Source organism: Populus alba, chromosome 14 (genome assembly GCF_005239225.2).
Source record: "Populus alba chromosome 14, ASM523922v2, whole genome shotgun sequence".
Taxonomy (NCBI): domain Eukaryota; kingdom Viridiplantae; phylum Streptophyta; class Magnoliopsida; order Malpighiales; family Salicaceae; genus Populus; species Populus alba.
Genome location: NC_133297.1, coordinates 3,297,458 through 3,323,016, shown reverse-complemented (window position 1 = coordinate 3,323,016; position 25,559 = coordinate 3,297,458). Strand labels below are relative to the sequence as shown.

General features: G+C 34.1%; 4 protein-coding genes across 5 annotated transcripts; 2 read left to right on the top strand and 2 right to left on the bottom strand.

Annotated features, from left to right (window-relative positions):
• The first annotated feature begins 1,164 nt into the window (after positions 1-1,164).
• Positions 1,165-2,957, top strand: LOC118034155 (pentatricopeptide repeat-containing protein At2g15690, mitochondrial). Its single transcript, XM_035039368.2, has one exon. It carries the CDS (start codon positions 1,373-1,375, stop codon positions 2,660-2,662), a length of 1,290 nt encoding a protein of 429 aa, XP_034895259.1. The 5' UTR covers positions 1,165-1,372; the 3' UTR covers positions 2,663-2,957.
• A 1,439-nt stretch (positions 2,958-4,396) lies between these two features.
• LOC118034156 (uncharacterized) lies at positions 4,397-6,919 on the bottom strand. Its single transcript, XM_035039370.2, has 5 exons — positions 6,748-6,919; positions 6,598-6,658; positions 6,126-6,509; positions 5,000-5,340; positions 4,397-4,919 (listed from the first exon to the last, which is right to left on the bottom strand). The coding sequence occupies exons 1-5, from the start codon at positions 6,826-6,828 to the stop codon at positions 4,701-4,703; spliced, it is 1,086 nt and encodes a 361-aa protein (XP_034895261.1). The 5' UTR covers positions 6,829-6,919; the 3' UTR covers positions 4,397-4,700.
• A 5,228-nt stretch (positions 6,920-12,147) lies between these two features.
• LOC118034157 (allene oxide synthase 1, chloroplastic) lies at positions 12,148-14,369 on the top strand. Its single transcript, XM_035039372.2, has one exon. It carries the CDS (start codon positions 12,329-12,331, stop codon positions 13,907-13,909), a length of 1,581 nt encoding a protein of 526 aa, XP_034895263.1. The 5' UTR covers positions 12,148-12,328; the 3' UTR covers positions 13,910-14,369.
• Positions 14,370-18,161: 3,792 nt separating this feature from the next.
• Positions 18,162-21,681, bottom strand: LOC118034158 (wall-associated receptor kinase-like 14). 2 transcript variants are annotated; one of them, XM_035039373.2, is made up of 3 exons: positions 20,642-21,681; positions 19,679-19,753; positions 18,162-19,538 (listed from the first exon to the last, which is right to left on the bottom strand). In XM_035039373.2, exons 1-3 carry the CDS (start codon positions 21,351-21,353, stop codon positions 18,265-18,267), a joined length of 2,061 nt encoding a protein of 686 aa, XP_034895264.1. In that variant the 5' UTR covers positions 21,354-21,681; the 3' UTR covers positions 18,162-18,264. The 2 variants fall into 2 exon arrangements, with proteins under 2 accessions (XP_034895264.1, XP_034895265.1); XM_035039374.2 differs by having other exon boundaries at positions 19,679-19,747.
• Between the last annotated feature and the right edge of the window lie 3,878 nt (positions 21,682-25,559).

The window sequence follows — 25,559 nt, the reverse complement described above, 5'->3', positions numbered from 1 at the left end:
ACTGATACAGTGAAATTCCAAAGGCTGGTGACAGCAAAATTCTAACCAGGGAAGGTTGTGGAATTGGATGAGAGGACGGATAGATGATGTTCAACCCTTTAGAGATACAGACAATACCACTATAGAGAGGATGAACAAGGATTTAAACTCTCAAATCTCATTGATACAGAGACATTATAAAGAAATTAGTGTTTAGGATAGCTCACCACTCAATGGAATCTACCAAAGAGATAGTAGTAAAAGAAGCTAACAAGCTTAACTTGATCTTAACTTCAACCAAATCTCTATCTTCTACAATGATGAAGCACACTAATTTTGATTTGAACAATCCCTCCAAGCTAGTAAGGCCAGTAAAATCACAAAACACCAAGACCAGATTATCTACACCTACGTACACACGTTTTATCGTCTAGCTAGAGCTCTAGAGTGGCTAGCATAGTTGTAGGAAACAAGTTTCTGCAACATCTGTCATCCAATGATTTCCTAAAGGAAGTCAGGTTTTGTTTGTTCTAGAGACAAGATTTATGGAAGGAAATCTTATCTTTTTATTGCCTAGCAAAGCTTTTCATGTGCAGCTGAACAGGAGCAAGATTTTCAAAGCTCCATTAAATGCTAGTTGAAGAAGATGGCAGTCTTGCAAGCTGCAAAATATGGCAGCAGGATTTTCAGTTCTGCTGACAGCCTGCACTTGGGAGTAAAATGACCATAACTCTTAATAGAAAGCTCTAAATCATGCACTGTTCCATGCTTTGGAGACTAGACGCGTATAGCTTTCTAGGTATGCATGGCTTGCCTAGAGTTCTCTGCAGAATCGATACAGGGTTGCCTTTAATGACAATCTTGATTTCCGAGTTATGAGCATTTTCAGCTTGCTCAATCCTTGTTTAGCACCTCTTATCTCATCTACATGTTTCCATGTGGATTTTGGATTTGTTAAGAATGCTCTTGCATTAGATACATCTATCAACATGTATACGCGGTTATTTCTAGATGTATACCATGTATTATCTTCCACTCACCCTTTACTCCATCAGTTATGAAAGTTTTCACATCTTTAGACTATAAGAGTCACATCACTGTTACAAATTTCCGTTTTTCTTTTCTTTTTTGCTATCTAATCAGGCCATGGGGTCCCAGGGCCTTTTCAATACCAGTAATCATGTGAGGCTTCAGGAAGATATTTGTGATATGGGGCTGCTCCTTTGTGGATAAGGCCTGAGTATCTTGGAGTTATGGTTTCAAAGCAGAGTTTGTGCCTTGCTCTAAATTAAAACACCTTTCATGGTGGAATTCGCCAATTGAAGCTTAAAAGGAATTTGAAAACCAAGAACCCAAAGAAACATATTATTTAGTTTTCACCATCTCTCATGAAATGGCTAGTTCTCTGAGCTTCTTGTCACAGCCCAGAATTAGACCTGTAACGAAACGTCCTCCCAATCCCTCAAGCTCGTTTCTTGAACTATTGAGTGTTAGCAGTAACAGTTTACAAGTAACAAAGAATAAAGATTTAGCTGTGGTTTCAAGAGCTTATCAACGAGAAATTGCTGGTGTTCAAGGAGAGAATCTGGTGAGGCCAGATTTTGAGCGTTTATGCAAAGAGGGGAAAGTGGAGGCAGCTCTTGAAATCATGGATGAAAAGGAGAGGAATGGAGGTTATGCAGACTTGCTCGATATTGTAAAGTTGATACAAGTTTGTTCTGATTTGAAATTGCTGGAAGCAGGGAAAAAGGTAGATGAGTATGTTATGAGGTCTTCATCAAAGTTCAAGTCCAGTGTTGTTGTGCTGAATAATCTAGTGGAGATGCACTGTAAACTGGGCGACACAAATGGGGCAAGAGAAATATTTGAGCAAATGGGAGTGAGAAATTTGGATTCTTGGAACAAGATGCTGTTCGGTTTAGCAGAGAACAAGGAAGGAGAAAAGGCTCTTGAAATCTTTTCCCAGATGAAAGGAGATGGGATTAGGCCAGATGGTTCTAGCTTTGTTGGTGTTTTAATGGCTTGTGTATGCTTAGGAGCAGAGAAGGAAGGACGGAAACATTTCGAGTCAATGAGCAGGGATTATGGAATCACTCCCGCGATAGAGCATTACGAAGTTATCGTTGATCTTCTTGGAAGAACAGGAAAGATAGCGGAGGCAAAGGAGTTAGTTTCAAATATGCCAATGGATCCAAACTCCAGAATTTGGGAGACCCTACAGAAGTACTCAAAAGCCAGAACACAAGGGCAACTGGGTTATCCAGTATCACCACCTGGATTGAAACTTGGTGATATGAAAAGGGCGAAGGACAACATCAACACAAATCATAGAAGAGTGACCTCAGACAGAAGCAAGGCGTATGAAAAGTTGAGGTCTTTGAGTAAGGAGGTAAGGGATGCTGGATATGTGCCGGACACAAGGTTTGTGCTTCATGATCTTGACCAAGAAGCGAAGGAGAAGGCATTGTTCTACCACAGTGAAAGGCTAGCCATTGCTTACGGGCTTATCAATACACCTCCTGGGACCACTTTAAGGATAATGAAAAACCTAAGGATTTGTGGGGACTGTCATAATTTCATCAAGATCCTCTCCAAAATCGAGGACCGAGAGTTTATCGTGAGAGACAACAAGAGGTTTCATCATTTCAAGGCTGGAAACTGTTCCTGTCGGGATTACTGGTAGACTACCAAATCTTCACAATATTTACTCCATGATTTGGAGATGGCAAACTGGTTTTGCCTTAGCAAAACGAAGCATTATGTTGCTTCACAATGGTCCATTACATGTTATTGACTCAAATAGAGACTCTGCTTGTATTTCAAAAGTCATCAACATGATCATCACATGGGTGACAACAACTTGGCTTTCTTTCTCTTGGCATTGCAGTGCTCTGCAGTAGAGATTGGCCATAAGTTCTGTTCTACTCAAGGCTGTGTTCAAGTTTAAGTTATAAAAGAGAAAAAACTTCTTGTGTTAAGCATAGAATATTTGCATCTCCATCAACTTGTTCTCACCCCCCACAAGTTGATGTGCCCCTGCACGTCTTTTCAATCCCATGGCCTTAACTTGTCTCATGATCTCATCCATTTCGCTATCCTGCTGGTATAACCTGTCTCTAATTCTCGTCCTACTTTACAGCATCAATCATTAGAAGATACACATTACTTTCCTGATTTCTTTGAGACAAATTCAGAGCGCGGTGCTGATTGAATTTGAATTGGAGGCATTACACAAGATAATTTCTTATGCATTTTTTCTTGAGAAGTTCTGGGATCTTGGTCTTTTGGGTTTTTGTCCTTTTGCTTTCTTGTATCAACTTAACTGATTACTCTCTCTTTAACAGAAAAAAGGGTTCTTGGGAATCCAAACCTCTGATTTTATTAAACATGTGTTGGATCAAAGCTTTTTTGGGTCATTGATGTGCTCTGTTTACTCAAATTTTCGTTGAATTTACTCCAAGATTTCAATCTTGGGACATAATTCTATGAGAAAAATCGTTTTAACTGTTAATTTTTTTCTTTAATACATTGATCATGTGAGTGTATGAGAACAGAAAAAAAATACTGATATTTACAATGACAACTGCACTAACCTCTATATCTCTTGAAAGCAGAACTACGAGATGCAAGTACTAAATTTTTTTATAGCAATCAACTTCCTTCGTTGCGAGAGCCATTGGATCATTTTCCAGAATTGGAACTTGAGACAGCAAGCGACGACCTGGTTATAGTGCACAGTGGCGCATTCTAAAGAAGATTCACCATGAAGTAGAATGCTGAATAAAGAAAGGTTAATCATTAAATAGAAGATTTTTCACATAGAATTCTGTCCCGATATTGAAATCCAGCGACAAATTCAGAAACATTTGAGTAAACAGTGCACATCTTGGACCCGAAAACATTTATTTAGTATATTCAACCCGAATCAACACAGAATCAACACAGGTTAATTAATTTAGTTTGGATTAATTTAACCATGTCAAGGTTTAGCTAAATTAATATTTTATAGTTTAAGAAACCCAGTCCAATTTAGATTCTGAGTACCTAATTTTTTCGAGTTAACCCACGACCAAACAAGGTTAACAAGGTTTTAACGGTACGAATATAATACCATAAAAAATAGCCCAGCCCCTAATAATCTGGGTTTCCAGATTCTATTTATATGTGAGAGTGCAGGACTCAACCTTCGAGTTCTTACCCAAGGCACAAATTAAAAGATGAGCTGAAAATGACAAGATGTTAAAAATACAAATTATTTAACAGTAGTAAACAGTAAACACGGTTTCTATTTAACAGGTAGCTGAGATAGACTATTTGATTGCACTCCAGAGTGATTCAAACTATACCATTGATAATCTATTCATGGAGTAATGCTATTAAGGAAAGGAAGGAAACCCAGAATAAGATACACAAGACAGTAGCAAGCAAGATGAATGCTGATTGATTTAATTGTCAATCTAAAAAATTGTACAACAACTCTCGTCTAGAAAAAAAAGAAAAAGAAAAAGAAGAATTTGTTATGTGCTGATCATAAAGTGATGCAATGGAACTTTACAGTACAGTTCTATGAAATACTTTCACTAAAATTTTAGCGGGTGTCCTCACTTTTTGGGGTTTGGAAACGTTTCAAGTGAGCTAAAGAGCTGAATGATAAAGCCTGATCAAGTACAGATGTAGATTCTTTGGAATTGGAACTGTTATGCGATCTTCATTGCAAAACATCAATAGTTCTCTGCTACAGGTCTAGAAGGAAAGAGCCTCAAAAGAAATGTCGTCAACGACCATAGGCAAACCAAACCAAGGACTTGGAAGGTCGCTATCATCGAAACTAAGGCATTGCTTCTTTCCAGTAGCAGGGCAGATTCAGGAACCCCTCTCAAAGTGAACATCAATTTCTCAATAAAATGAGCAGCTTTTGTCAGCTGATATAGCCTATAAACCTGTCAAACCAATTCAAACTATTAAAACCCACAAATTTTGGCTTCAAGAGCGTAGGATTGCAGCAAATGAAGTCATATACCTCAAATATGATGGGGACTAGAGGCCAACAAGATGAACCACGCTTGTCCAGATAAGTCTCAAACAGACGCTGAGCAAGGCAGCCAACTAGGAAGGGAAGCACAGCAACCAACGCTGGCAAGCCAAGAACTGGCCAGGTCACAAACACAGCAAAGAGAGGGGCAATAACCTTGAAGCCCATGACAAAGAAGGCAGATGTCAGGTATCCTCTGAGGCCTGTTATAAGACCCCACCTCTTTGAGCTAAATTGCAGATAAGGCCTCTGAATGCGATCAGTCACAGTCAAGAAGGTTGCAAGACCAAAGTAAAACATGGCCTCGAAAGATAATGATGTCGCAATCTCTGCAAAATAAATGGCATATAAGATGCTTTGTAGATTTCTTTTTCCCATCTTAATCATAATAAATGCACACTCAAGCAGCATAAATAAATCATGATATTATTTTGACAAGATTCAGGTATTCTTTTTTCCCATACAAAGTATCAACAGTAGATCATCATATTGAAATGACCAACCAGGTTTACCCTGAAAGTTGTTGACAAGACAACAATCAATTCAATTGCAAGGCCACATAGCACAATAAACATCTAACCAAAGAAGTGAAATCCATTGCATTTTCCTGTAACACCAGTTTGGCACTCTGATATTGATCCAATAACCTCGGTGACTGTTAAGAAAAATGTTTCCCGGACCTCACAGACTGGCTTGGTTAGGGTCTTCCAAAGTCTTAAAAGCGAACTCGGTTCTTATTGAGCACAAGCACTTCCCACAAACTCACTAATGATAGTTAGTGTACACAAATGTGGGAGCAACTAGGCTCCCCACTCCCCCACCCTAAAAAACATATCACTGAAATCCAAATCAATCATGCTCGAAATTGACAATAGGCACTTACAATTTGCAATGCTATATATATTCCTATTAGACATAATCTGTCATGATAAATTAATGGTGTTCAAATCGAGTTAATTAGCTAAAAACCAAAAGAGCATCGCACACATATGAAGCAAGCAAGAAAATTAAGAGGCGGTTAATTTCCGCATTTCTTTTTTGTGCTCAGTCAAATATTCCAGTTCCACGCCACTTTTTAAGAGCAAATATTGCAAGAACTCAAACTGATAAGTACCTACAAGAACTTCATCCTTGAGGAAAGCCTCAATGGCAGAACCAAGGAAAAACTGAGGCACAATCAAAGACAATACCAACGCAACTGGTCCCAATAACCAGACAAACGAGCCTTTATCTTCGTTAAAAGGTGCTGAGACCAATCTCCCTTCTTCCACAGACTGGTGAGTCAACCCATGAAAAGAAACAGAACCTGATTTACCATTAAATGGCTCCACCCCATTAAAACTACTAGCAGGCACACCCGAACTTTTCCTTCTCGAAATCTTTAAATCCGCATCAGCATTAGAATTAGAACTAGAAGAACCACATATCACAACTCCTCTGTTCAAGCTTGACCAAGAAATCCCTTTAAATATATTCTTACAACCAGGCTTCACACACACTGCAATAAGAAGAAAAAAAAACCATTACTTAGAACATGGAAACTGATTTTAATCATCAACCAACTAGTGTGAGAAAGCGAAACATACATTTTGATGGGTTCTTAAGCAGGATTCTTGGACATCTCAACCCAACATGGCTTGCAGATATCTTAAATTTTGAAACATAAATGACGAGTTAGAAAAAGTCTAGGTATAAGAAGACACAATCCAAGCTTAAATTTGAGCAAATGTACTTACAATTTCGTTTGGCAACAAATGATTAGTTGATAATCTGAGTTTTGGGGCAGTAATTCCGGTGCAAACTGATTGCATTTCCATGTTTTTGTGTTGTTGTCAGGAAGTTAGGTTTTAAGGTTTTACAGGTGCTTAAACCCTAATCCACTAACCTCAATAAAAGTCTGTTCCTTTTAAGGAGATGAACACGTGTGTGTCATTTGTTAATATGTGATTGGATGTTTCTTCTACATCCATTGGGCCCGTCACAACTTGTTCTGGCCCAATATCTAATATTCAGCTAGCCCAAACTAAATGAAACTGAACGAAAATTTATGTAAACTAACTATAGTTGTAAGATCCTAGCTGGATTATTACAGAGTCCGGGTTAATCTATGTATTACTGGGACAATAAAGTTTAATTTTGAAATAATATTATTCTTTTTTTAAAAAATAAAAATAAATGATATTGCAATTGTGTGTACATATTTTTATTTTTATTTTTTTCATTGGAAAAATATATTCTAAAACTCCACTACATAAACATGTTATATTGAATTATATAAAACTGAAACATGAGAAATTTTATAATGTTTAAAATAAATTTTATGAATTACAACTTAAACTCGTAAATTATAGTGTTTTTAGAATGTAGTGCATGATTATTTAATTATTAGAAAATATTAAAAAATTATTTAATATTTTTTAAAACTAAATATATGTATAAAATAGGTGAGTTTAAATAGAGTTAATGATGCTGAATGAATTAATAACATGACACATTAATTTATAATACATGAATTATATTTAATATTATATTTAGAAACGCGATTAAAATTATATTTATTTAAATATAAATTTTTTATGTTTTTATATCATTTTGATATAATAATTTTTTAAAAATATTATTTTAATATATTTCTACATAAACAAATACTTTAAACCATAATTACTATTGTAATCTCAAAATAACATATAAAATCTCACGAGTTACAGTTTTAAAATCTTGAAACGCAGCCGAAGAATCTCCATTTCTTTTTTCTTTTCGAACAAACAAGAGTTTCATTATATAAAAATATCGGCCAAGGCCCATGCTATACCCAGAAGCATTGAGAAGCCAAAATGGCCTCGAGAAACAAGTATGCATACCCGGGCCTGGAAACACTCGAAAACCCCAACCCATCTCAAAGTAAAAACGCATTAAAAAACAAAACAATCATTTTTTGCTATGACAAAATTTTCTATCCTCCAGATTATATAAATATTTATCAATTATTTTCACTCGCCCAAGTAGCACTTCTGCTATTCAATCATAGAATCGATTCCGATAAAGCTCCATGTATTTCATTCAAGTTTAAATATTTTTTTTTTTCATAATAAACGATGTTGTTAGTACACAATTTATCATTTTTTTAAGAATTCTATAAAAAAACTCCACTTAAAAAGTTGATGCGTTGATGGAGTTCCTTACTTCTTTCTTTTCAGAAATCAGGCAATGCTATATATAAAAAATAAAAATAAAAAGGTAAAGTAGACTCAATTAATTTTATAATACAAAATTAAATACAACCATACAAGAAAAAAAAATAATGAAATATTTTATCAAAAGATTTATAATTAAAGGTGTTTGGGAGGGTTACAATGATTATTTTTTAAAATATTTTTTTACTTAAAAATATATTAAAATAATATTTTTAAAATTATTTTAAATATCAATAAATTAAAATAATTTAAGATTATATATAAAAATTTAATTTAATTTTTTTTTTCCTGAATGAACACCTTTAAAACATGGTTACAAACAGCACCCAATTTCTTGATCTATGTGCTGAATCTGAACATCTAGGTCCTTTACATGAAGATGTTTTTGCTTCGATTATCAAAGCAAAATTGATGCGATGATGAGATTCCTTGTTGATTTGTCTCAATAGCGCCTATACTTTACTTTTTTTATAGAAACAAATTCATATTAAATTGTGAATCTAGGGATTAAGAGTTAGCTAAATTTTTAATTTCATGAATCTTATATCTATTCAAAATTTATATAATTATTAATTTTAAAATTTATAAAATTATTTAAAACATACGAAAACTAATTCAAATATTTACATTAATAAAAAAAATATCCTTATTATCTTATCCATTTTTTACATAATTTTTTTTACGAAGCTTAAAATTATTATTCAGGTATTAGGGCTGTCTCGATTAAACATCAAAGGTATTTTTCAAATTACTTATATTATTAAAGATTTTTTTATTTTTTAAAAATGGATCATTCTATTAAATATAATTAATGAAATTGTTGAGTTTCTCGATGCTTCTGAAATGATCTCCTCCATCACAGAAGAAAACTGGATGGGGATTTTTCTTTAATTCTTTAACAAGACATTATAATATAAAATCTCAAATTCTCTAAATGGTATTCATTTAAGTATCTTTCTCTCACATCACGTATCTTCTTGAGAAAAAAAGGTATTTTAGTTTACTGTACAGCTAGCATTAATTTGAATAGTAAATTTGAAGTTTGTCTAAAAAAAAATATGAATAAATGGTCAATAATCTGAATATATATTAAAATTTATAAAATTAATTAAAATATGCAAAAATTAATTTAAATATTCATATTAATAAAAAAAATTATTTACTATCTTGTTCATACCTTACATAAATTCTTTTTACGAAGCTTAAAATTATTATTTAGGTATTAGGATTGTCTCAATTAAACATCAAAGGTATTTTTCAAATTACTTGTATTATTAAAGAATGTTTTTATTTTTTTAAAATGGATCATTCTATTAAATATAATTAATGAAATTGTTGAGTTTCTCGGTGCTTCTAAAATGGTCTCCTCCGTCACAGAAGAAAACTGGATGGGGATTTTTCTTTAATTCTTTAACAAGACATTATAATATAAAATCTCAAATTCTCTAAATGGTATTCATTTAAGTATCTTTCTCTCACATAACGTATCTTCTTGAGAAAAAAAGATATTTTAGTATACTGTACAGCTAGCATTAACTTGAATAGTAAATTTGAAGTTTGTCTAAAAAAAAATCTGAATAAATGGTCAATAATCTGAATATATATTATATATTGCATGGAAACTATTCAAATGGAAGCACCACCTATCGTGTTTCCTTGTTGTTATTTTTTTTTTCCAGTTAATGAATTTTGAATTATAAAATAAAGTGTGTCCCTTTTCAACGCTTGCTGATCCAACCTTGTTTATTATTATTATTGGAATAGTTTTAAGGTGACTACACACGTGCATTTGACCGTTAGAAAACGCGGTAATAGTAACAGTGGTCGGAAGCAGAAAGGACAACGGTTTGACTCTTTCCTGCTTTTGGCATTCAAACAGCTAAAAGTATACGTGGACCTTAACCTTACCATTCTTCGGTAAAATTAGGCATTGAAAATATTCATGAAATTGACCCTCAACCCTCAGCCGCAGCCGCAACCACCGTCATGTCTCATTCATCTCAGCTACTGGCTACTCCATACAAAATTTAACACATGCGCAGCATAAAGCCGGTGACCGTGACACCCTAACAGCGGCGCTTTCTGTTTCTAAGATTTTATACATGTTGCTTAATTAACTTGCAATGGCATATTGCAACTCGACAACACGAGAAATAAGCAAATAAATGTAATTAAGAAGCATATTTTGGCTTTCCTTTGTGACAGTGGACAAGGCGGCCCACAGTCCACCGGATGTGACGACCGGCTCTCTGGAAACTAAATCCCCAACGTGGATGAGAATCGAAGGACGGCCTCTTTTTGGGGCTCGTTGTCTTCACATGGTTTGCAAAATAGATATTTATTGCTTCCAAGAAAACGATGATAAGATGATGGATTGTTGCAACCAGCTAGCCACGATAGTTGCCCAGTAAGCATGGGATGGGGTGGGGTAGCCTGTTGTGTAGTCTAGAATGTATGCCATTGACGAATCACCGATGCCCATCATGGTTAAAATAAGATTAGATCTTCATAAATTACACCACGGTAGATTGGGAAAGGCTCTGCTACTTCAGGAGTGTTAACTACGAGGAACTTACTGATTTACTTATGGCTCAATCTATGATCATTTTACTATTATGTTTGTTTGGATTATTCAAAATTATATATCTTTGTGTTAATAAATAAAATTGGCTCAATTGAAGTTAATAGTTAGCTGTAGATTAATTCACTTCTAGTCACTGCTAAAAAATTAGCAAATATTAATGGAAATACCATGGTCGAAAAATATTTTTTCAGCAATAAATTCATATACTAAATAAATGATGTTGCGTGGTTTGAACTTGTGTGGAATCACTTGCATGAAAATAAAAATATTCTTCAAATGTCATGGATTCAAGTCGCTTGGCGATTTGATGCAATTTAGAAGAGTTTTTAATTAAGTCAAGGAATAAATGAGGCTTTAGATTTTGAGAAAAGGTTGACTAGTCTCGAAATCTAATAAAAAATTCGGGACTCATTGATCACATGATTAGCGTACAAGTAACTTAAAGTTTATATAAAAGAATTCGTTTTTTTTCATTGATTACGTGTGTAGATGATTACGCGTGGATCATATGATATATGCATGTGGTTTTAGTCTCCTTTCATGTGAAAATTGTTTATCCATCTGGATTAATTTTATAAAAACAAAATATTACTGAATGTTTAATTAGAATACATTATCAAATTTGAACAATACAGAGTCGACCATCGCATGGGCAGGGGTGGCGCCTTAAGCTATTTAACGAGTATTTAAGAGCGTGCATGTTACTTTTTGTTTTTAAATGCATTTTAAAAATATATTTTATTTAAAAAAATTAAATTAATATGTTTTTAGTATTTTATTTTTACAGTTTCGATATGTTATTGTTAACAAAATTATTTTAATATATTTTTAAATAAAAAATATTTTTAAAAAACAACTTCAGCATAATATTATAAACACACAATAATCAACGCATCATATTACTTTTAAAAAATTCATAATAATTATTCTATGATTCATATAATTAACAATATGATTTACATGAACATAGACAAGGATTTATAATTACTCATATTCTCTAAAGACAGCTCATCCTGCTAGGTGATCAATTAACATCAAATGTAGAACAAAAATAGTAAAAAAAACTGCAACAAGAAAGATTATCAGATAAAGAAACAAAGTGATGCTATCATTCATCTATTGGATTTATCAAAAGAAAAAAAAAACAATAAATATCGATCCATGGTAAAACACATGCACTGTTCAGACTTAAAAGGCACTTGAGGAAATGACATGTATACACGCATGCTTCCTTTCCTGGAGAATTTTCTTGAGGTGCCATTCAAGAAGGGGAAAAATCCAAGTCGAAAAGTAAACAGATACCGAGTATGAATTACTATTAAAGCATTCTTTTCACGACTCTATCAGAGCACAAATTTTAGACTTGTGGTTGTCGTCAATGGACCTCCCGCACTCATAAAACCCAGCACTGCTATAAATAAAGACTCGGCACTCTACTTGCTCCCCACACCCCATTTTTCTCAACAATACTCCCTGTCTCCCACCATATCCTCTCCAGCTTGCACAACAAAAGCCAGGTAGATTAGCCAAAGCACAAACATGGCTTCATCTTCTCTAGCTTTTCCAACCCTTCAACCCCAATTCCAGTCTCTAAAAAACAAATCTACCTCCAAGCCCTCGACTCGTAGACTGTCCTTCCGTACCATCAGAGCATCAGTATCAGAAAAACCATCAGTTTCGGCTCCAGGTGTTACTGTTCCACCACCTGAAAACACCAAACTCCCGATCCGTAAAATCCCTGGTGATTATGGCCTTCCTCTTGTCGGTCCCTTTAAAGATCGTATGGATTATTTTTATAACCAGGGCAGAGAAAATTTCTTCAAATCCAAAGTTCTGAAATATGGATCAACGGTGTTTAGAGCCAACATGGGACCGGGTCCTTTTATTGCTCCAAATCCACAGGTTGTGGTCTTACTTGACGGCAAGAGCTTTCCGGTTCTATTTGACGTGACAAAAGTTGAAAAGAAAGACCTTTTTACAGGCACTTACATGCCTTCAACAGAACTCACTGGTGGCTATCGAATTCTGTCCTATCTCGATCCATCCGAGCCAATGCACGCCAAATTGAAGAAATTCATGTTCTATCTCCTCAAGTCACGCCGTGATCACGTAATCCCTGAATTCAAAGCCAGTTACACGGAACTCTTTACGAGTCTCGAAAAAGATTTGGCTCTCAAAGGGAAAGCTAATTTCGTTGCTGCTAATGATCAAGCAGCTTTTAACTTCTTGGCTCGGGCTTGGTTTGGTACTGAACCGGCACAGACCAGTCTTGGCCTTGACGGACCTGGTCTAGTTTCAAAATGGGTGCTCTTTAACCTTGGTCCTGTCCTTTCTCTCGGTCTTCCAAAATATCTCGAAGATCTTACAATCCATTCCTTCCGTCTACCACCAGCACTGATTAAAAAAAACTACCAGCGCCTTTACGATTTCTTCTATGCTTCGTCAAGCTTCCTGCTCGATGAAGCAGAGAATTTAGGAATTTCACGAGAGGAGGCATGCCATAATCTTCTCTTCGCCACATGCTTTAACTCGTTTGGTGGAATGAAGATTTTATTTCCAAACATGATGAAATGGCTAGGCCGTGCCGGGGCCAAGCTCCACGCTCAGTTAGCTGAAGAGATCAGATCAGTTGTTCAATCCAACGGTGGGAATGTTACAATGAGGGGTATGGAACAGATGCCGTTGATGAAATCAGCAGTCTATGAAGCACTCCGGATCGAGCCACCAGTCCCTCTACAGTACGGTAAAGCAAAGCGTGATCTGATAATTGAAAGCCATGATGCTGCTTTCGAAGTCAAAGAAGGGGAGCTGTTATTCGGGTTTCAACCATTTGCTACTAAAGACCCGAAAATATTCACTCGGGCTGAAGAGTTTGTTGCTGACAGGTTTATCGGGGAGGGAGAGGAGTTGCTGAAGCATGTGCTGTGGTCTAATGGGCCTGAGACAGAGAAGCCAACGTTGGGAAATAAACAGTGTGCAGGGAAGGATTTTGTCGTGCTCGTGGCTAGGCTGCTTGTCGTGGAATTCTTTTTAAGGTATGATTCTTTTGAGATAGAGGTTGGCAAGTCATCCCTGGGAGCTGCTGTGACGGTCACTTCATTAAAGAGGGCAAGGTCTTAGATAATTAGAGATTTTGGTTTCTTGTTGTGGGAAAAGAGTATAACGTCGGTGGTGGGGATGCCGACGCTGCTTTCAAGGGCCTAGCAGCTTTCTGTAATGCACAATGGCACTGATATCATCATGCTCCAATCCTTTTCTTAGCTAAGTCGATAGAAAAAACAATGATGGTACAGTGCTCCGTTCTGTGAATAATGAAATAAGAAGCATGTTGCTAGAGTCGCACCACTCTTTTTGAGATAATTGGAGGCTTTGCTCTTTCGCAATGGTGACTTTTTGAGATAATGTGGGTGGAGGAGGGAGCGGTCCTGCTTTCTTGTGCCAGTAGCTTTTTGTGCGTTCCATAAGGACATCGATATCATTTGCCGGTTTAATTAATATTATGCATTAAGTCTAAAAGAAAACATGTCAGTTGTCGTTGTATGCACTCACCTCACCTGTGTGGTTTCTGGGTTTTTTTTTTTTTTATAGTGTTTTTACCCCCTTTTTTTATATATAATTTTTACGTGTCAATTTAAAAATATAAAACAAATCTAAAATATATTATTTTATATATTTTTAATTAAAAATTATTATTAAAGCACACCTTAGAACACATTATCAAACACACTCTAAGTGTTAAGGGCACTATTAATTGAATAATCTAGACAAAATACATTTTGTTTTGTTTTTGGTTTGTATATAAATGAAAATTAGCAAATTATTTTTTAAACCTAAAAATAATAAATTTCTCCTTAATTGTTGTATTATTATATTAGTAGTTAGCAATAAACTTCACGGGAGGGATGGCTTCGACTATCTTGAGAGCAAGAATGAATTTAAGGTGCGATTAGAAGTTAGATAGAAAGGTGATCTAAAGTGAAATGAATGTCCTAGAATTAGATGAAATTAAGTGATCCAAGAACTAAAAAAATTGATAAATTTAGATATTTCATCATTTTAAAAATCTATTAAAATAAGTACTTACCATTTTCAAGAAATAAAAAGAAAATATAAAATATAAAAATAAGACAAAAAAAAAAAAAGTAACATCAAAACAATAATCTCTCCAAAAACCATGGAGTTGACATTGAAAAGGTAACTTATGAGTACTGAATTGAAACATTCTGAGACTACAGGAACTACACATTACTTTACCATTCATTAGTAGAAGTATAAAACTTGGAAAACAAAAGCAAGAGAGCGAGAGAGATAAAAATTTCACCTCCCTCCCTCTCATACACAGAATCCCAAAAAAAAAAAAAAAACCCACAATTCGTGAATCAAATTTATTTGAAGTTCATTGTGATTTTGGTTTATATAAAAAAAAACAAGTAAAAAAGAAAAGAAAAGTAGAATATATAAAAAATAAAAAAAGAGAAAAAAGAAAAAAAGGCGCACAACGAAACGACAGTGTTAATTTCACCCGAAACTATTGTTGTATCAATTTAGTCTTTGAATTATTTTGATTTTTATATTGTAGATTTATGTTAAAATTACTTAACAAAAATGTCAGATTCCCTATATAATAATGTATTTCTTAAAAAAAAGAAAAAGATAACAGGGATGGGAAGCCTTAAAAAATGGACGGAAGTCATTGATTAAGAATTTATAAATATTGAAAGTAAAATCGATATAAAAGGATTAAACTGAGACTATCTATATAGTCGGGAGACATGTTTTAATTTGCCCAAAAAGTCAAATCAAAGACCAATTTGATCTCGAGAGGATTCGTTTGAAATTCAAGCCCCCCTTCCTTATTGTTTTCCACTTCTTTCGATGTCCTGAATTGACCTTCCATCCACAGGTCAGTTTTTAAAGTTCAATGCGACCTCTAAAAGCCTCGAAACCGAGTAGATTGAAGCTCAGCGACACGCGGTGTTGAGGAAAATGTCAGAGATGTGAAAACATTTAGAATTTTAGGGTTTGTTGGAAGTTGGAACTTGGAAAATGAAGTGAAAACACACAAAAGATTTTCCAACAAATCGGAGAACACCAACTAGAGCATGGGTTTTTTTTGGTTTCGATCTTTCTTGAACCACACATTTTATTCATAAAAAAACTTATTATTTTGCCTGGCTATAAACTCCATGAGCTAATCTATTTATCAAAAATACAAAAGTTTAAGTTTACACGTTAACCTGTGAATCAACTTACATGATTTATGACCTGACTCGTGAATTAAATTGACTCTTCATGTAACTATGCTATTTGTTTATAATAAAAGCTTTGGACAAATTTATAAACAAGGTATTTTAAAATATTAAAAAATATTATATATATATATATATATATTTGACAAGTAAAGTTTTGAATAATTTTTATTCTAGAGTTTTTTGTGTGTGTGTTAAATGTATGTAATTTTTATGCATCTGCTCCATTCGTAGCCGTCGAGCTGTCCCGGGGAGATTCAGGGAAGTAATTACGCTGCAGATACTATTATAGTATTATGGCTCGGGAGATTGTGGGTGGGACAGTGCTACCGATGGCGAGTAAATAAAATATCTTAACAGTGATTCAGTGGAACATTTTTCTTTTTGTCAAAGGCTGATTCTCCTCTATAAAATGTTTCCCTGTTGGGGAAAATGGATTAAAAAAGGGTCAACGAAAGATCACTGGCCAGCGGCGGGCTGGATGCTGCGGCAGCAGGGTGGATGTTCTGACTAGCCGACGACAGTTACGGCAGTGTTGAATTTTATAATAACCATGATCACAACGTTCTCCACCTCTGGCAAATACTTGCCAGGCTGGAAAATAATTTTCAAAGGACAAGCTGAAGGATTAAGAAAGAATCATGTTTAAGCACGCAAAAGATTCTTGAAATCGAACTTTTTATCGGATCCTGGATGGTCCAATGTCCTCGAAACTGGCCTGTGAAAAAAACAACATTATCTTGTTTGCAATGATGGGTCTGAAGCATGTGCAGAATCTTATTTTATTGCACCCCATTTTTAACGTGCTTTTCATTTTGGTGGAGGACTCTAATGGAAGTCCCACCTTCTTGAATTTCCTTAGAACCTGCATTCGCAAATGATTGTGAGTGTGGTGGCTTATGTGTTATTTTTTTTTGGGTATGGTTATTGTTTTTTAATATATTTTTTTAAAAATATATTAAATTAATTATTTTTTTAATATTTTTAATAAATTAATAAAAAATATATTTTAAATCATAATTATATTCATGCAAAGAATATCTTGGATCAGGTGGGGATTTGTTTAGGTTATAATCACTCAAACTAACTTGGTTTGATAAATTAATCTCGAGTCTAATTCAAGTTAAAATTTTTATTGAATCAAATAAAACATTAATCCAATAATATTCCATAAACTTTATGAACTTTATTCTGAACCTAGCCTCTCAATAACAAGATAAAAAAAAATGGAAAGGCTCCTATTTTAATAAAAATAAAATAAACCGCGTTCCCGTGAATTACTCTAGTAATAAAAAAACCATGTTTTTGTTTTTCCCTAATTAGTCCATAAATTAGGTCTCTATGGATGGGTGTCAAGCCGCTAAGCAAAGTGGAAAAAAATATCATGAATTTCCTTAAAAAAAAAGAGCTTTCTTTTTGCAGAGGCTGCATCATGCATCCTGTGGAAAGGATCCGGGTGGGCTGATTGTTTGGTGATGCAATCCACCACAAAAGTTTAGATCACAGGAAAACTATGATCTGATTGGCAGTTTTATGGACCAGTCATGCCAAGCCCATCTCCCTAAATCATGTCTCCATGCTCCGAATTTTATTTATGGGCCTACAAAGCCCGTGAAGTCTAAATCATGTAGGTTTGTACTAAATGTCCTGTGTCTTGTAACCCAAATTCTTTTATTTTTTTTAAATAACCTTGAGGATAGTACTGCTGTTTGCCATACTTGCCAAACTGGGTCGAACTAACTTGATAACTTACCGAATTAAAATCTATTTTATTTTGAATTAATTTGGAGATTATCTCGGGTGACTCGATTAAATTTAAATGAAGTTGATTGTATGTTGAACAACGAGTAAAGAGACCACCCTGAGTGCCGGTAAGCACCAAGTTTAGATTATCTCTTGTGATTTAACACTGAACAACAGAGAACCAAGCTCGGACTTGGAGAAGCGGAGTTAAACTATCAAGAATGTTGTCTTCCAGGCATTGTAGGAGGGCAACATTAAAAGATGCCACAAAATTTCCAGTTGCCACCATTGTCATATGGATGTGTGCTGTTGGTTTATCCAAAGAAACAATTACCAGCACAATCTTGCAGATTTGGAAAGAAACAGGATGATAAGCAGTGGCAGCTTAAACGAGGAGGATTTTAAGGAACCGGGGCAAAACTAAACTGTTGAACAAAAAAACTAATATACATTGATGGTAGCATAGGAAGAAATGATCTCAAATCACTCAACTATAACGTTATTTAGCAAACTGCTCGATGAAGGAGAGCTTTGTTCACTTAACCATGGATCTTGAACAGACATGGGTGAATTACGATCGGTCCTTTCCGTTGACTTTCTACTGGCCTGTGTCTGCAAAACCAACAAACCTCTTCTCTCTATTTCTGTTTTTTTAACCGTTAAGTTTAGAGGCTTCTCGCTGACACTGGATGAAGAAGAGCACTGGGAAAAATCTAATGAAGTTGTGCAGTTTATTTCCTCTGAAGGTGGCCATCTGGTAAGCGTTATCTGCTCTAATTCTGCTGCAACTTCCATCATTGAAGGTCTGGTGTCTTTATGAAAAGCGAGGCATCTAAATGCCAGTTCTGCCACTCTATGCACTGAAGAAAAGGTCCAAGCATCACTATGTAAATCAAGGAATGGATCTATGATCTCATCCAATAGCCCCCTGCCAATCTTGTCAATAGCGAGAGAAGCCAAATTCACTTCATCTTGAGGCCTCGAGAAGTCCAGCACCTTCTTTGCTGTTATGATCTCAATGAGAACTACACCAAAGCTATAAACGTCGGTTTTGTCCGAAAGATGGAAGTTTTGATGGTACTGAGGATCAAGGTACCCTGGAGTTCCTTGTGGGACCGTAGAGATGTGCGATATGTCAGTCATGCCATGTCTAGAAAGACCAAAATCTGCAACTTTGGACTTGAATTCGAAGTCTAAGAGTATGTTGCTCGACTTGATATCTCTATGGTATATCGGGGGATCAATAGCAGAGTGTAGATGGGCTATTGCTTTAGCAGTTTCGGTAGCAATGGCGAGGCGAACAGGCCAGTCAAGTCCATCACCTCTCACTCTTTGTAAATGCTGGCACAATGTACCATTAGGCATGAATTCGTAGACAAGAATTTGCTCATCGTTTTCTATGGAGCAACCTAAGAGGCGGACTAAATTCGGGTGACTCACAGAAGAAATGAGCTTGATTTCATTAATGACCTGCTCGATGCTGTCCACGTCTCTATGTTTGATCCTCTTAATGGCAACCCATGAATCACCGCTAAGTTTTCCAGCATAAACAGTTCCATAAGCGCCCGTCCCAATTCTTTGTTTCTCAGAGAAACCATTTGTGGCCTTCTCTATTTCTTTATAAGGATAGATGGGAATGCTGATATCTGCAGCTTCAGCGCGGTGGAGTTTTCTGAAGCTTTTGGCTTTTGAAATGGAATTCCTCCTCGTGAGACAGCAAAATAGACCCAGACCGACCCCTACTGCAGCTACAATGCCTGCAAAAGAATTTCAAAATTAAGAAAAATTCTCCCTGCCGAAGATCATTTGCATTCTTCTCATCACGTTGGTGATCAGTGGTGAGTTATTCTTTCTGAATACTCCAGGAAAGTTACAGGTGATAGAAAGAAATGATTACCTCCAAGTAAAACAGCTGGTCTAGCCCCTGCTCCACATTGACCAGACAAGTACTTTGCAGGATTGCAACCTGCAGCTTCAGCATCACAAAAACCACATTACTAAAACCGTGACATGGAGGTTTCCCGGTATTCGAACATATCCCACACACAGTATCACTGTGAAACTAAAAGAATTTCTAGAAGCAATATCTATTTGATGCATTAAGGTTTTTGTCATTGACATTTTGCTCTAGGTTTTGGCAAACCAAACCTCTAGGCATTAGATCTCTGGTCTGTACTTAATCAACACTAGTCCATCAACAGTTAGCTATTTCATGTTTGAACAGAACCTTGATTCATGACACAAGATATGAGATTCAAGCCATCATTTCCTTCTCTGTGTTTAAATTGGAAATTTTCTATGGTTCAAAACACATTAGGACAATTACATTCCTCCAAAAGTGGGCATGTTTTAGAGTTCCTAAAGGGCCCTGAGATGTATCGGATGAAACTACTTGTTTTTGGGAATGCTTATTAAGAATCTTTAGAAAATAATATAAAACTATTTTTTGACATTTAAGTTTTTAAATTAAAATAGATTTTTAATATAATACCAGAATCTTATTAACTAAATAGTTATAAATTCAAATTTTAATACCTTTATTCTAATCAATAAAAATTAAATACATAGTGCAGGTTTATAAAACTATTATTAGAACCTCTTTTAATAATAATTCTTGAGAATTTCATCATATAATTAAAAATCATTTTATTTTATGATTCTCTAAGCGGTCAATGAAGACAAAAATGTTGAAATTATTTAGTTATAATCACAATTATTTTAACTATAATACTTAACCATATGATGTGACTAGCGAACTAATCTTTGACCCTAGGCAGCTATGGACAAAAGTAAATACATAAAGTATATTTTAACTTTTAATTTGGTAACTAGTAACTTCTGGCAACAAAAACTGACCGACCTTTCCGGCAGCCGACCCCGGCAAGATATCCATCACCAATTAGTCCATCTCTGCACTGGCACCGAAATCCTGACCCTGCAGGTGATTCAACTTTAGTACAATTGGCATCCTTAGAGCACCGGCAGTCCCCTTGAAGCCACCACCATAGCTCCATCATCTGAGTCTCTAAGGAAACACCAGAACCAGTGAAAGACTCCGCTGAAATCGATGACAAAAGATACTTGCACTGGCTAATATTGGCCATGTTATAATCAAAGAAACCATTTGCTGTATCCGCCTTAGAAAAACAACTTACGCTGCTGTTATTTGAACAATTAAGTGACTCGAAATGAGTCCGCACGCTTATGGAAGGTATACTGCATGGTGAAAATCCAGAGGTACAGTTGTTTAGAAGAATTGCGTTTGCTGATTTTGGAGCATAGTTTTTGGTAGAAAGACTGTAAAGGGCTTCGACCGGACGGTCACATCTGGGTTCAAGATTGATCTTTATTGTATCTTGGCCTACAATCTGGACCGGGAACTCATTGATAAGCATTTCACCATTTGGGCTACAGTTTAAATGGATGTCACAATTGGCAGAGAATCCAAAAGGGTATGGAAGATGGCTGGTGCCACATGTTCTATTGCAGCTGAACTTGATGGATGCATGGCCTCCGATTAATGAAACAACAAAGATTGCTAAGAAGAGGATAGTATGTTGTTGTAGGATCATATTTCTATTGTGCAGGCCTCAAAAGAAACTAACCAGCTGAAACTGATACAGGAAAAAAAAGGAGAGGTGTTTAAAGATGAAAGACATAAGCAACGACTCCGTGCTCATAATGGATAAGAAAATGGAAATTCTTGAAAGATTGAGATTTTGGGGGAGACTTTTAGAGGTAAAGATCTTGAGGAAGGTTGAGTTAGTGATTCCTCCTTGACAATAGAACTAAGGTTTGATATTGACTGCCATGAACTTAATTTAGAGATGGATGAAACTGTGGAATCTATACAAGAAGAGATGCAATGAGAGAGAGAGAGAGAGAGAGTTTCTTCTTTTCACACCTCTATTTGTCCTTTTCTCTTGTGTGTATATAAACAATATGTATATTCTTCATCTTCGTATCGACTGCTGTTTTGTTAAATTTTTAAGAAATTTCATGGAGCTCCCATTAACTACTATGTTATGTTATATTTTAGTTTTTGAAGTTGATGAACATAAAAGGAAAGCTTGAACAGTCAAATCTTATTTTAGAAAGAGAATCCAAATAATTAAAGAATAAAAAAGAGTTGAGAAAATTATGTAATATACTTTTTAAAGAATGTAATTATGACTACTAAGAAATCAAGATCACCCTCATAAAAAAATCTCAATTTTTCAAAGAAAAAAGTTTCCAAAGCAAGAAACAAATTTATATTTGGATTCTCTTAAATGGGTGATTCTGATTTTTTACTAGTCATAATTACATTCTTTGACAATCATAATAAATTTTTATTCCATGATTTTCTTAAATCTTATTCTCATTTGATTATTTAGATCCTCATATTATTTTTTTTATCTTACACATCATAACTAGAATAAGAATTGACTATCCATATCAAGATTTCTTTTTGTATCATACTAGTAAAAAAACTAGACGATGATGTAGCATATTAGTTAATAAAATCAAACTATAAATTATAAAATCCCAGCAGCCAAGGCTTGAGCATAGTAAAATTTCTACTTTAACCAAATTGTAATTAAGAGTCAATGGAACATGATGACTCAAAGAAGAATTAAAGATCACTTGTCGTTTAACCAAAGGCAACTGGGGGGAATAAAAAACTACTTTATATTAGTAAGATAGAAATCAATATCTGTACGACTATACCTACTTCAAACGTGTATCTTGAATGGAACGCTACCATGGGCCTATTAATAAATTAATTAATTTTAAAAGATATAATTTAATTAGTTATATTTTAAATTTTTTTTAAAAAATTATCAATTTAAATTTTATAAATTTTAGTTTTATTAGAAACTTGCATAATCATTAATTTTAGAATCTATAAAATTAATTAAGTTAGGTACAAACTTACTCAAATATTAATGTTAATAAAAATAAATAAATAAATGAATTTCACATCTTAAACATAATTAGTACTCATATACTCAATAGAGTACAGTGATTCTTAATTATTGCTTCATCAGCCATGAAGGCTAGTTACTGAGGGTGGTCTAAATTTACTCGAAATATAATTATTAAACTTGATTCCCGGTAAAAGGACTATGGGGGTTGATGAATTAATCTGTAAATACATAACTTGAAGTTTGATTTGATTTTGATATTAATTGGATTAAAATCAAGTAATTATCAAATTAATTTGTGATTTAATTTATAGTCAAACTTAATGATTTAATAACTAAAAAATAAAACAAATAAAACAATGTGGCGTTTATATATCCGAATTGATACGATGATCTCATAAATTAACCTCTAGCGAAACGTTTTTCTGAGTCAAATCCCAAACTGAGCATGCCTTGAACAATATAACAAATTTCCCGTGACCATGAGCCCTTGGGTTCCACATGATAAATAATATGGGTAAAAAGTAAGCTATAAATATAATTAAATACCATGCACTCCTGCCATACACGGCACTACATCATCTAAGCAGAGCACATGCAAGCACATTGATCATCCATTTTTTGAAAATATCGTTGTAATTAGACAATTTTCACACCCCACCATTGATTCATAACGTCATATTATTGATTATCTTGACTAGAAACACACGATTGCTTCCAAAATCAAAATTATTCCTTCGCTTGGTCTTGAAAGTTCAACACACAACCTAATCCGACATCTTTTTTCTCCACAGTTGTGTCATCTTTTTATATAATATCGTTTTTTCCAGAGTAAGTTATTCTTTAGTCACTTAGGTTTTGATTGAAGTTACAGCATAGTCTTGCAAGTTTAAAAACCTATAACTTAGTCACTTAGGTTAAAGTCGCGATTTATTATTGTCTTAAAAAAAAAAACAAACATAAAAAAACATATACATGTTTAGTTGAAGGAGTAGATAAAACAATATATATATATATATATATAAAAGACGTCTCTTCTATCTTAAAACAGTAGCTAAATACTATAAACTCCATGGATCCTTAGACATTAAGGGCTAGGGTAGAACTCCATTGAAAACCAAGGGATTGAAGAATAATTCATCTTTTCCTCTACCACGACATTATCACGAGGATCAATTGCTGGCAGGTATAAAATTCCACAAGAGAAGAACATACTATAAAGGGACAAATTTGTTGTGAATCAGCCTTGTTTTCAATGAAATTATTGTTGTTGAATAAGAATTTGTCACTTTCAATTTCCTGGCAAAACGCGAATTCTCTCATTTGTCGCTGTCGGATCGTTGCTTTGTTTCTTGAACCTTATTCAACAAAACCGCATCAGAAGTCATTACTATGTATGTGGCCAAAGCCTGAAATTAGGGATGTAAATTATGTTAGAACCATGACTTAGTAGTTTTTTAAACGTGATTTAACTTAAATAATATTAACCAGTGGAGGTGGCAGTTATTTGTCACGAGCAATAGTATTAATTAATTAATGGATAAAACCATTTGACCAAAGAGAAAACATTGATTAGGGACGTGGATTTCTTACACTACACGGAGCTGTGTTGGATGCTCTATAACGATATGCGAGAAAAAGAGATGAAATAAAAGAAAAAATCTTTCAATCCAGTTTAAAATTAAACTATATAAAAATTACTTTAATATAACTTAATCAATTTGTCAATTCAAAGACAACCAGTCGACTAGTTAAAAAAATATAATAATGAAATTAAAAAAAAATAATATAATTGATGGAAAACAATTCTTGATCTAATTCCTTACCTAACCAAAATTTAAATTAAATCTTATGAAAGTTGTCCTACCATGATCTAGTTAACTTGGCCGGTTAAAAGGCAATCTTAATGACTAGTAAAAACCAAAATCTAAGGATGAAATTTATAATAATAATAAAAAAAATACTCTTGATTTGACTCTTTACCTGGCTTAGGTTTAAAATTAAAACCATGTAGGAGTTGCTTTAAATAATACAATTGACTTGACTGGTGTAGATGTAATTTGGATAACTGTTAAAAAAAATCCAAGTATAAAATTGAGAAAAAAATAATGAGAATAAAAGAGAAAAAATCGGAAAATAAAAAAAAATGGTGCAAGAGTGAGGGAAAAAAAAAAGAGTTCTATTGTTAACATGAATAGTGAAACTCCAAAACGCAAACCAATTTTTTTAGTAGAAAATGATAATGCATGCACAATGCTAAATGGTAAGGAAAAAAAAAGAAAAAAAATTAAAATATAAAAATGATTATTAAATTAATGGGATCTCATTTTAGAATTATAATTAAAAAACTTATATTTTAAAAATATTTTTCATCTTAATTTTTTTCCCTATTGTTTAGCATAATTTTTAATATGCCAAATTGATCTAACGTTTATTTTTTTTTTTGTTAACATGGATATCTGAGTTAGCTTACGTACATCTCAACTAATCTTATGGGTTATGAAATTAACAACCATGTAAATCTTCAGTAACCATCATAGTTATAACTATATGGCTCAAACTTGAAATCATAAAGAAAAAAAAATTTTTTAATCCTAATTTTTATTAATAAACCACCTACTAAATGATTTTAAGTTTTAAGTTTTAGTTCATCTCGTAGATGATTAATTTGCTTCTACCTTTTACGTTACACTACATGAGAAGGCAAAGAATAGTAGTTATCCAAGTAGGATAAGACTGCTTGGACTGATTATTGTGCTTTTTTTGGTGTGTATAACTTGATTTTTTCTTTTGTGTAAAGATAAAAATTTAATTCAATTAAAAATAATAGACTTTATATCTATACAGAATGAAACGGGAATTTTATATTCA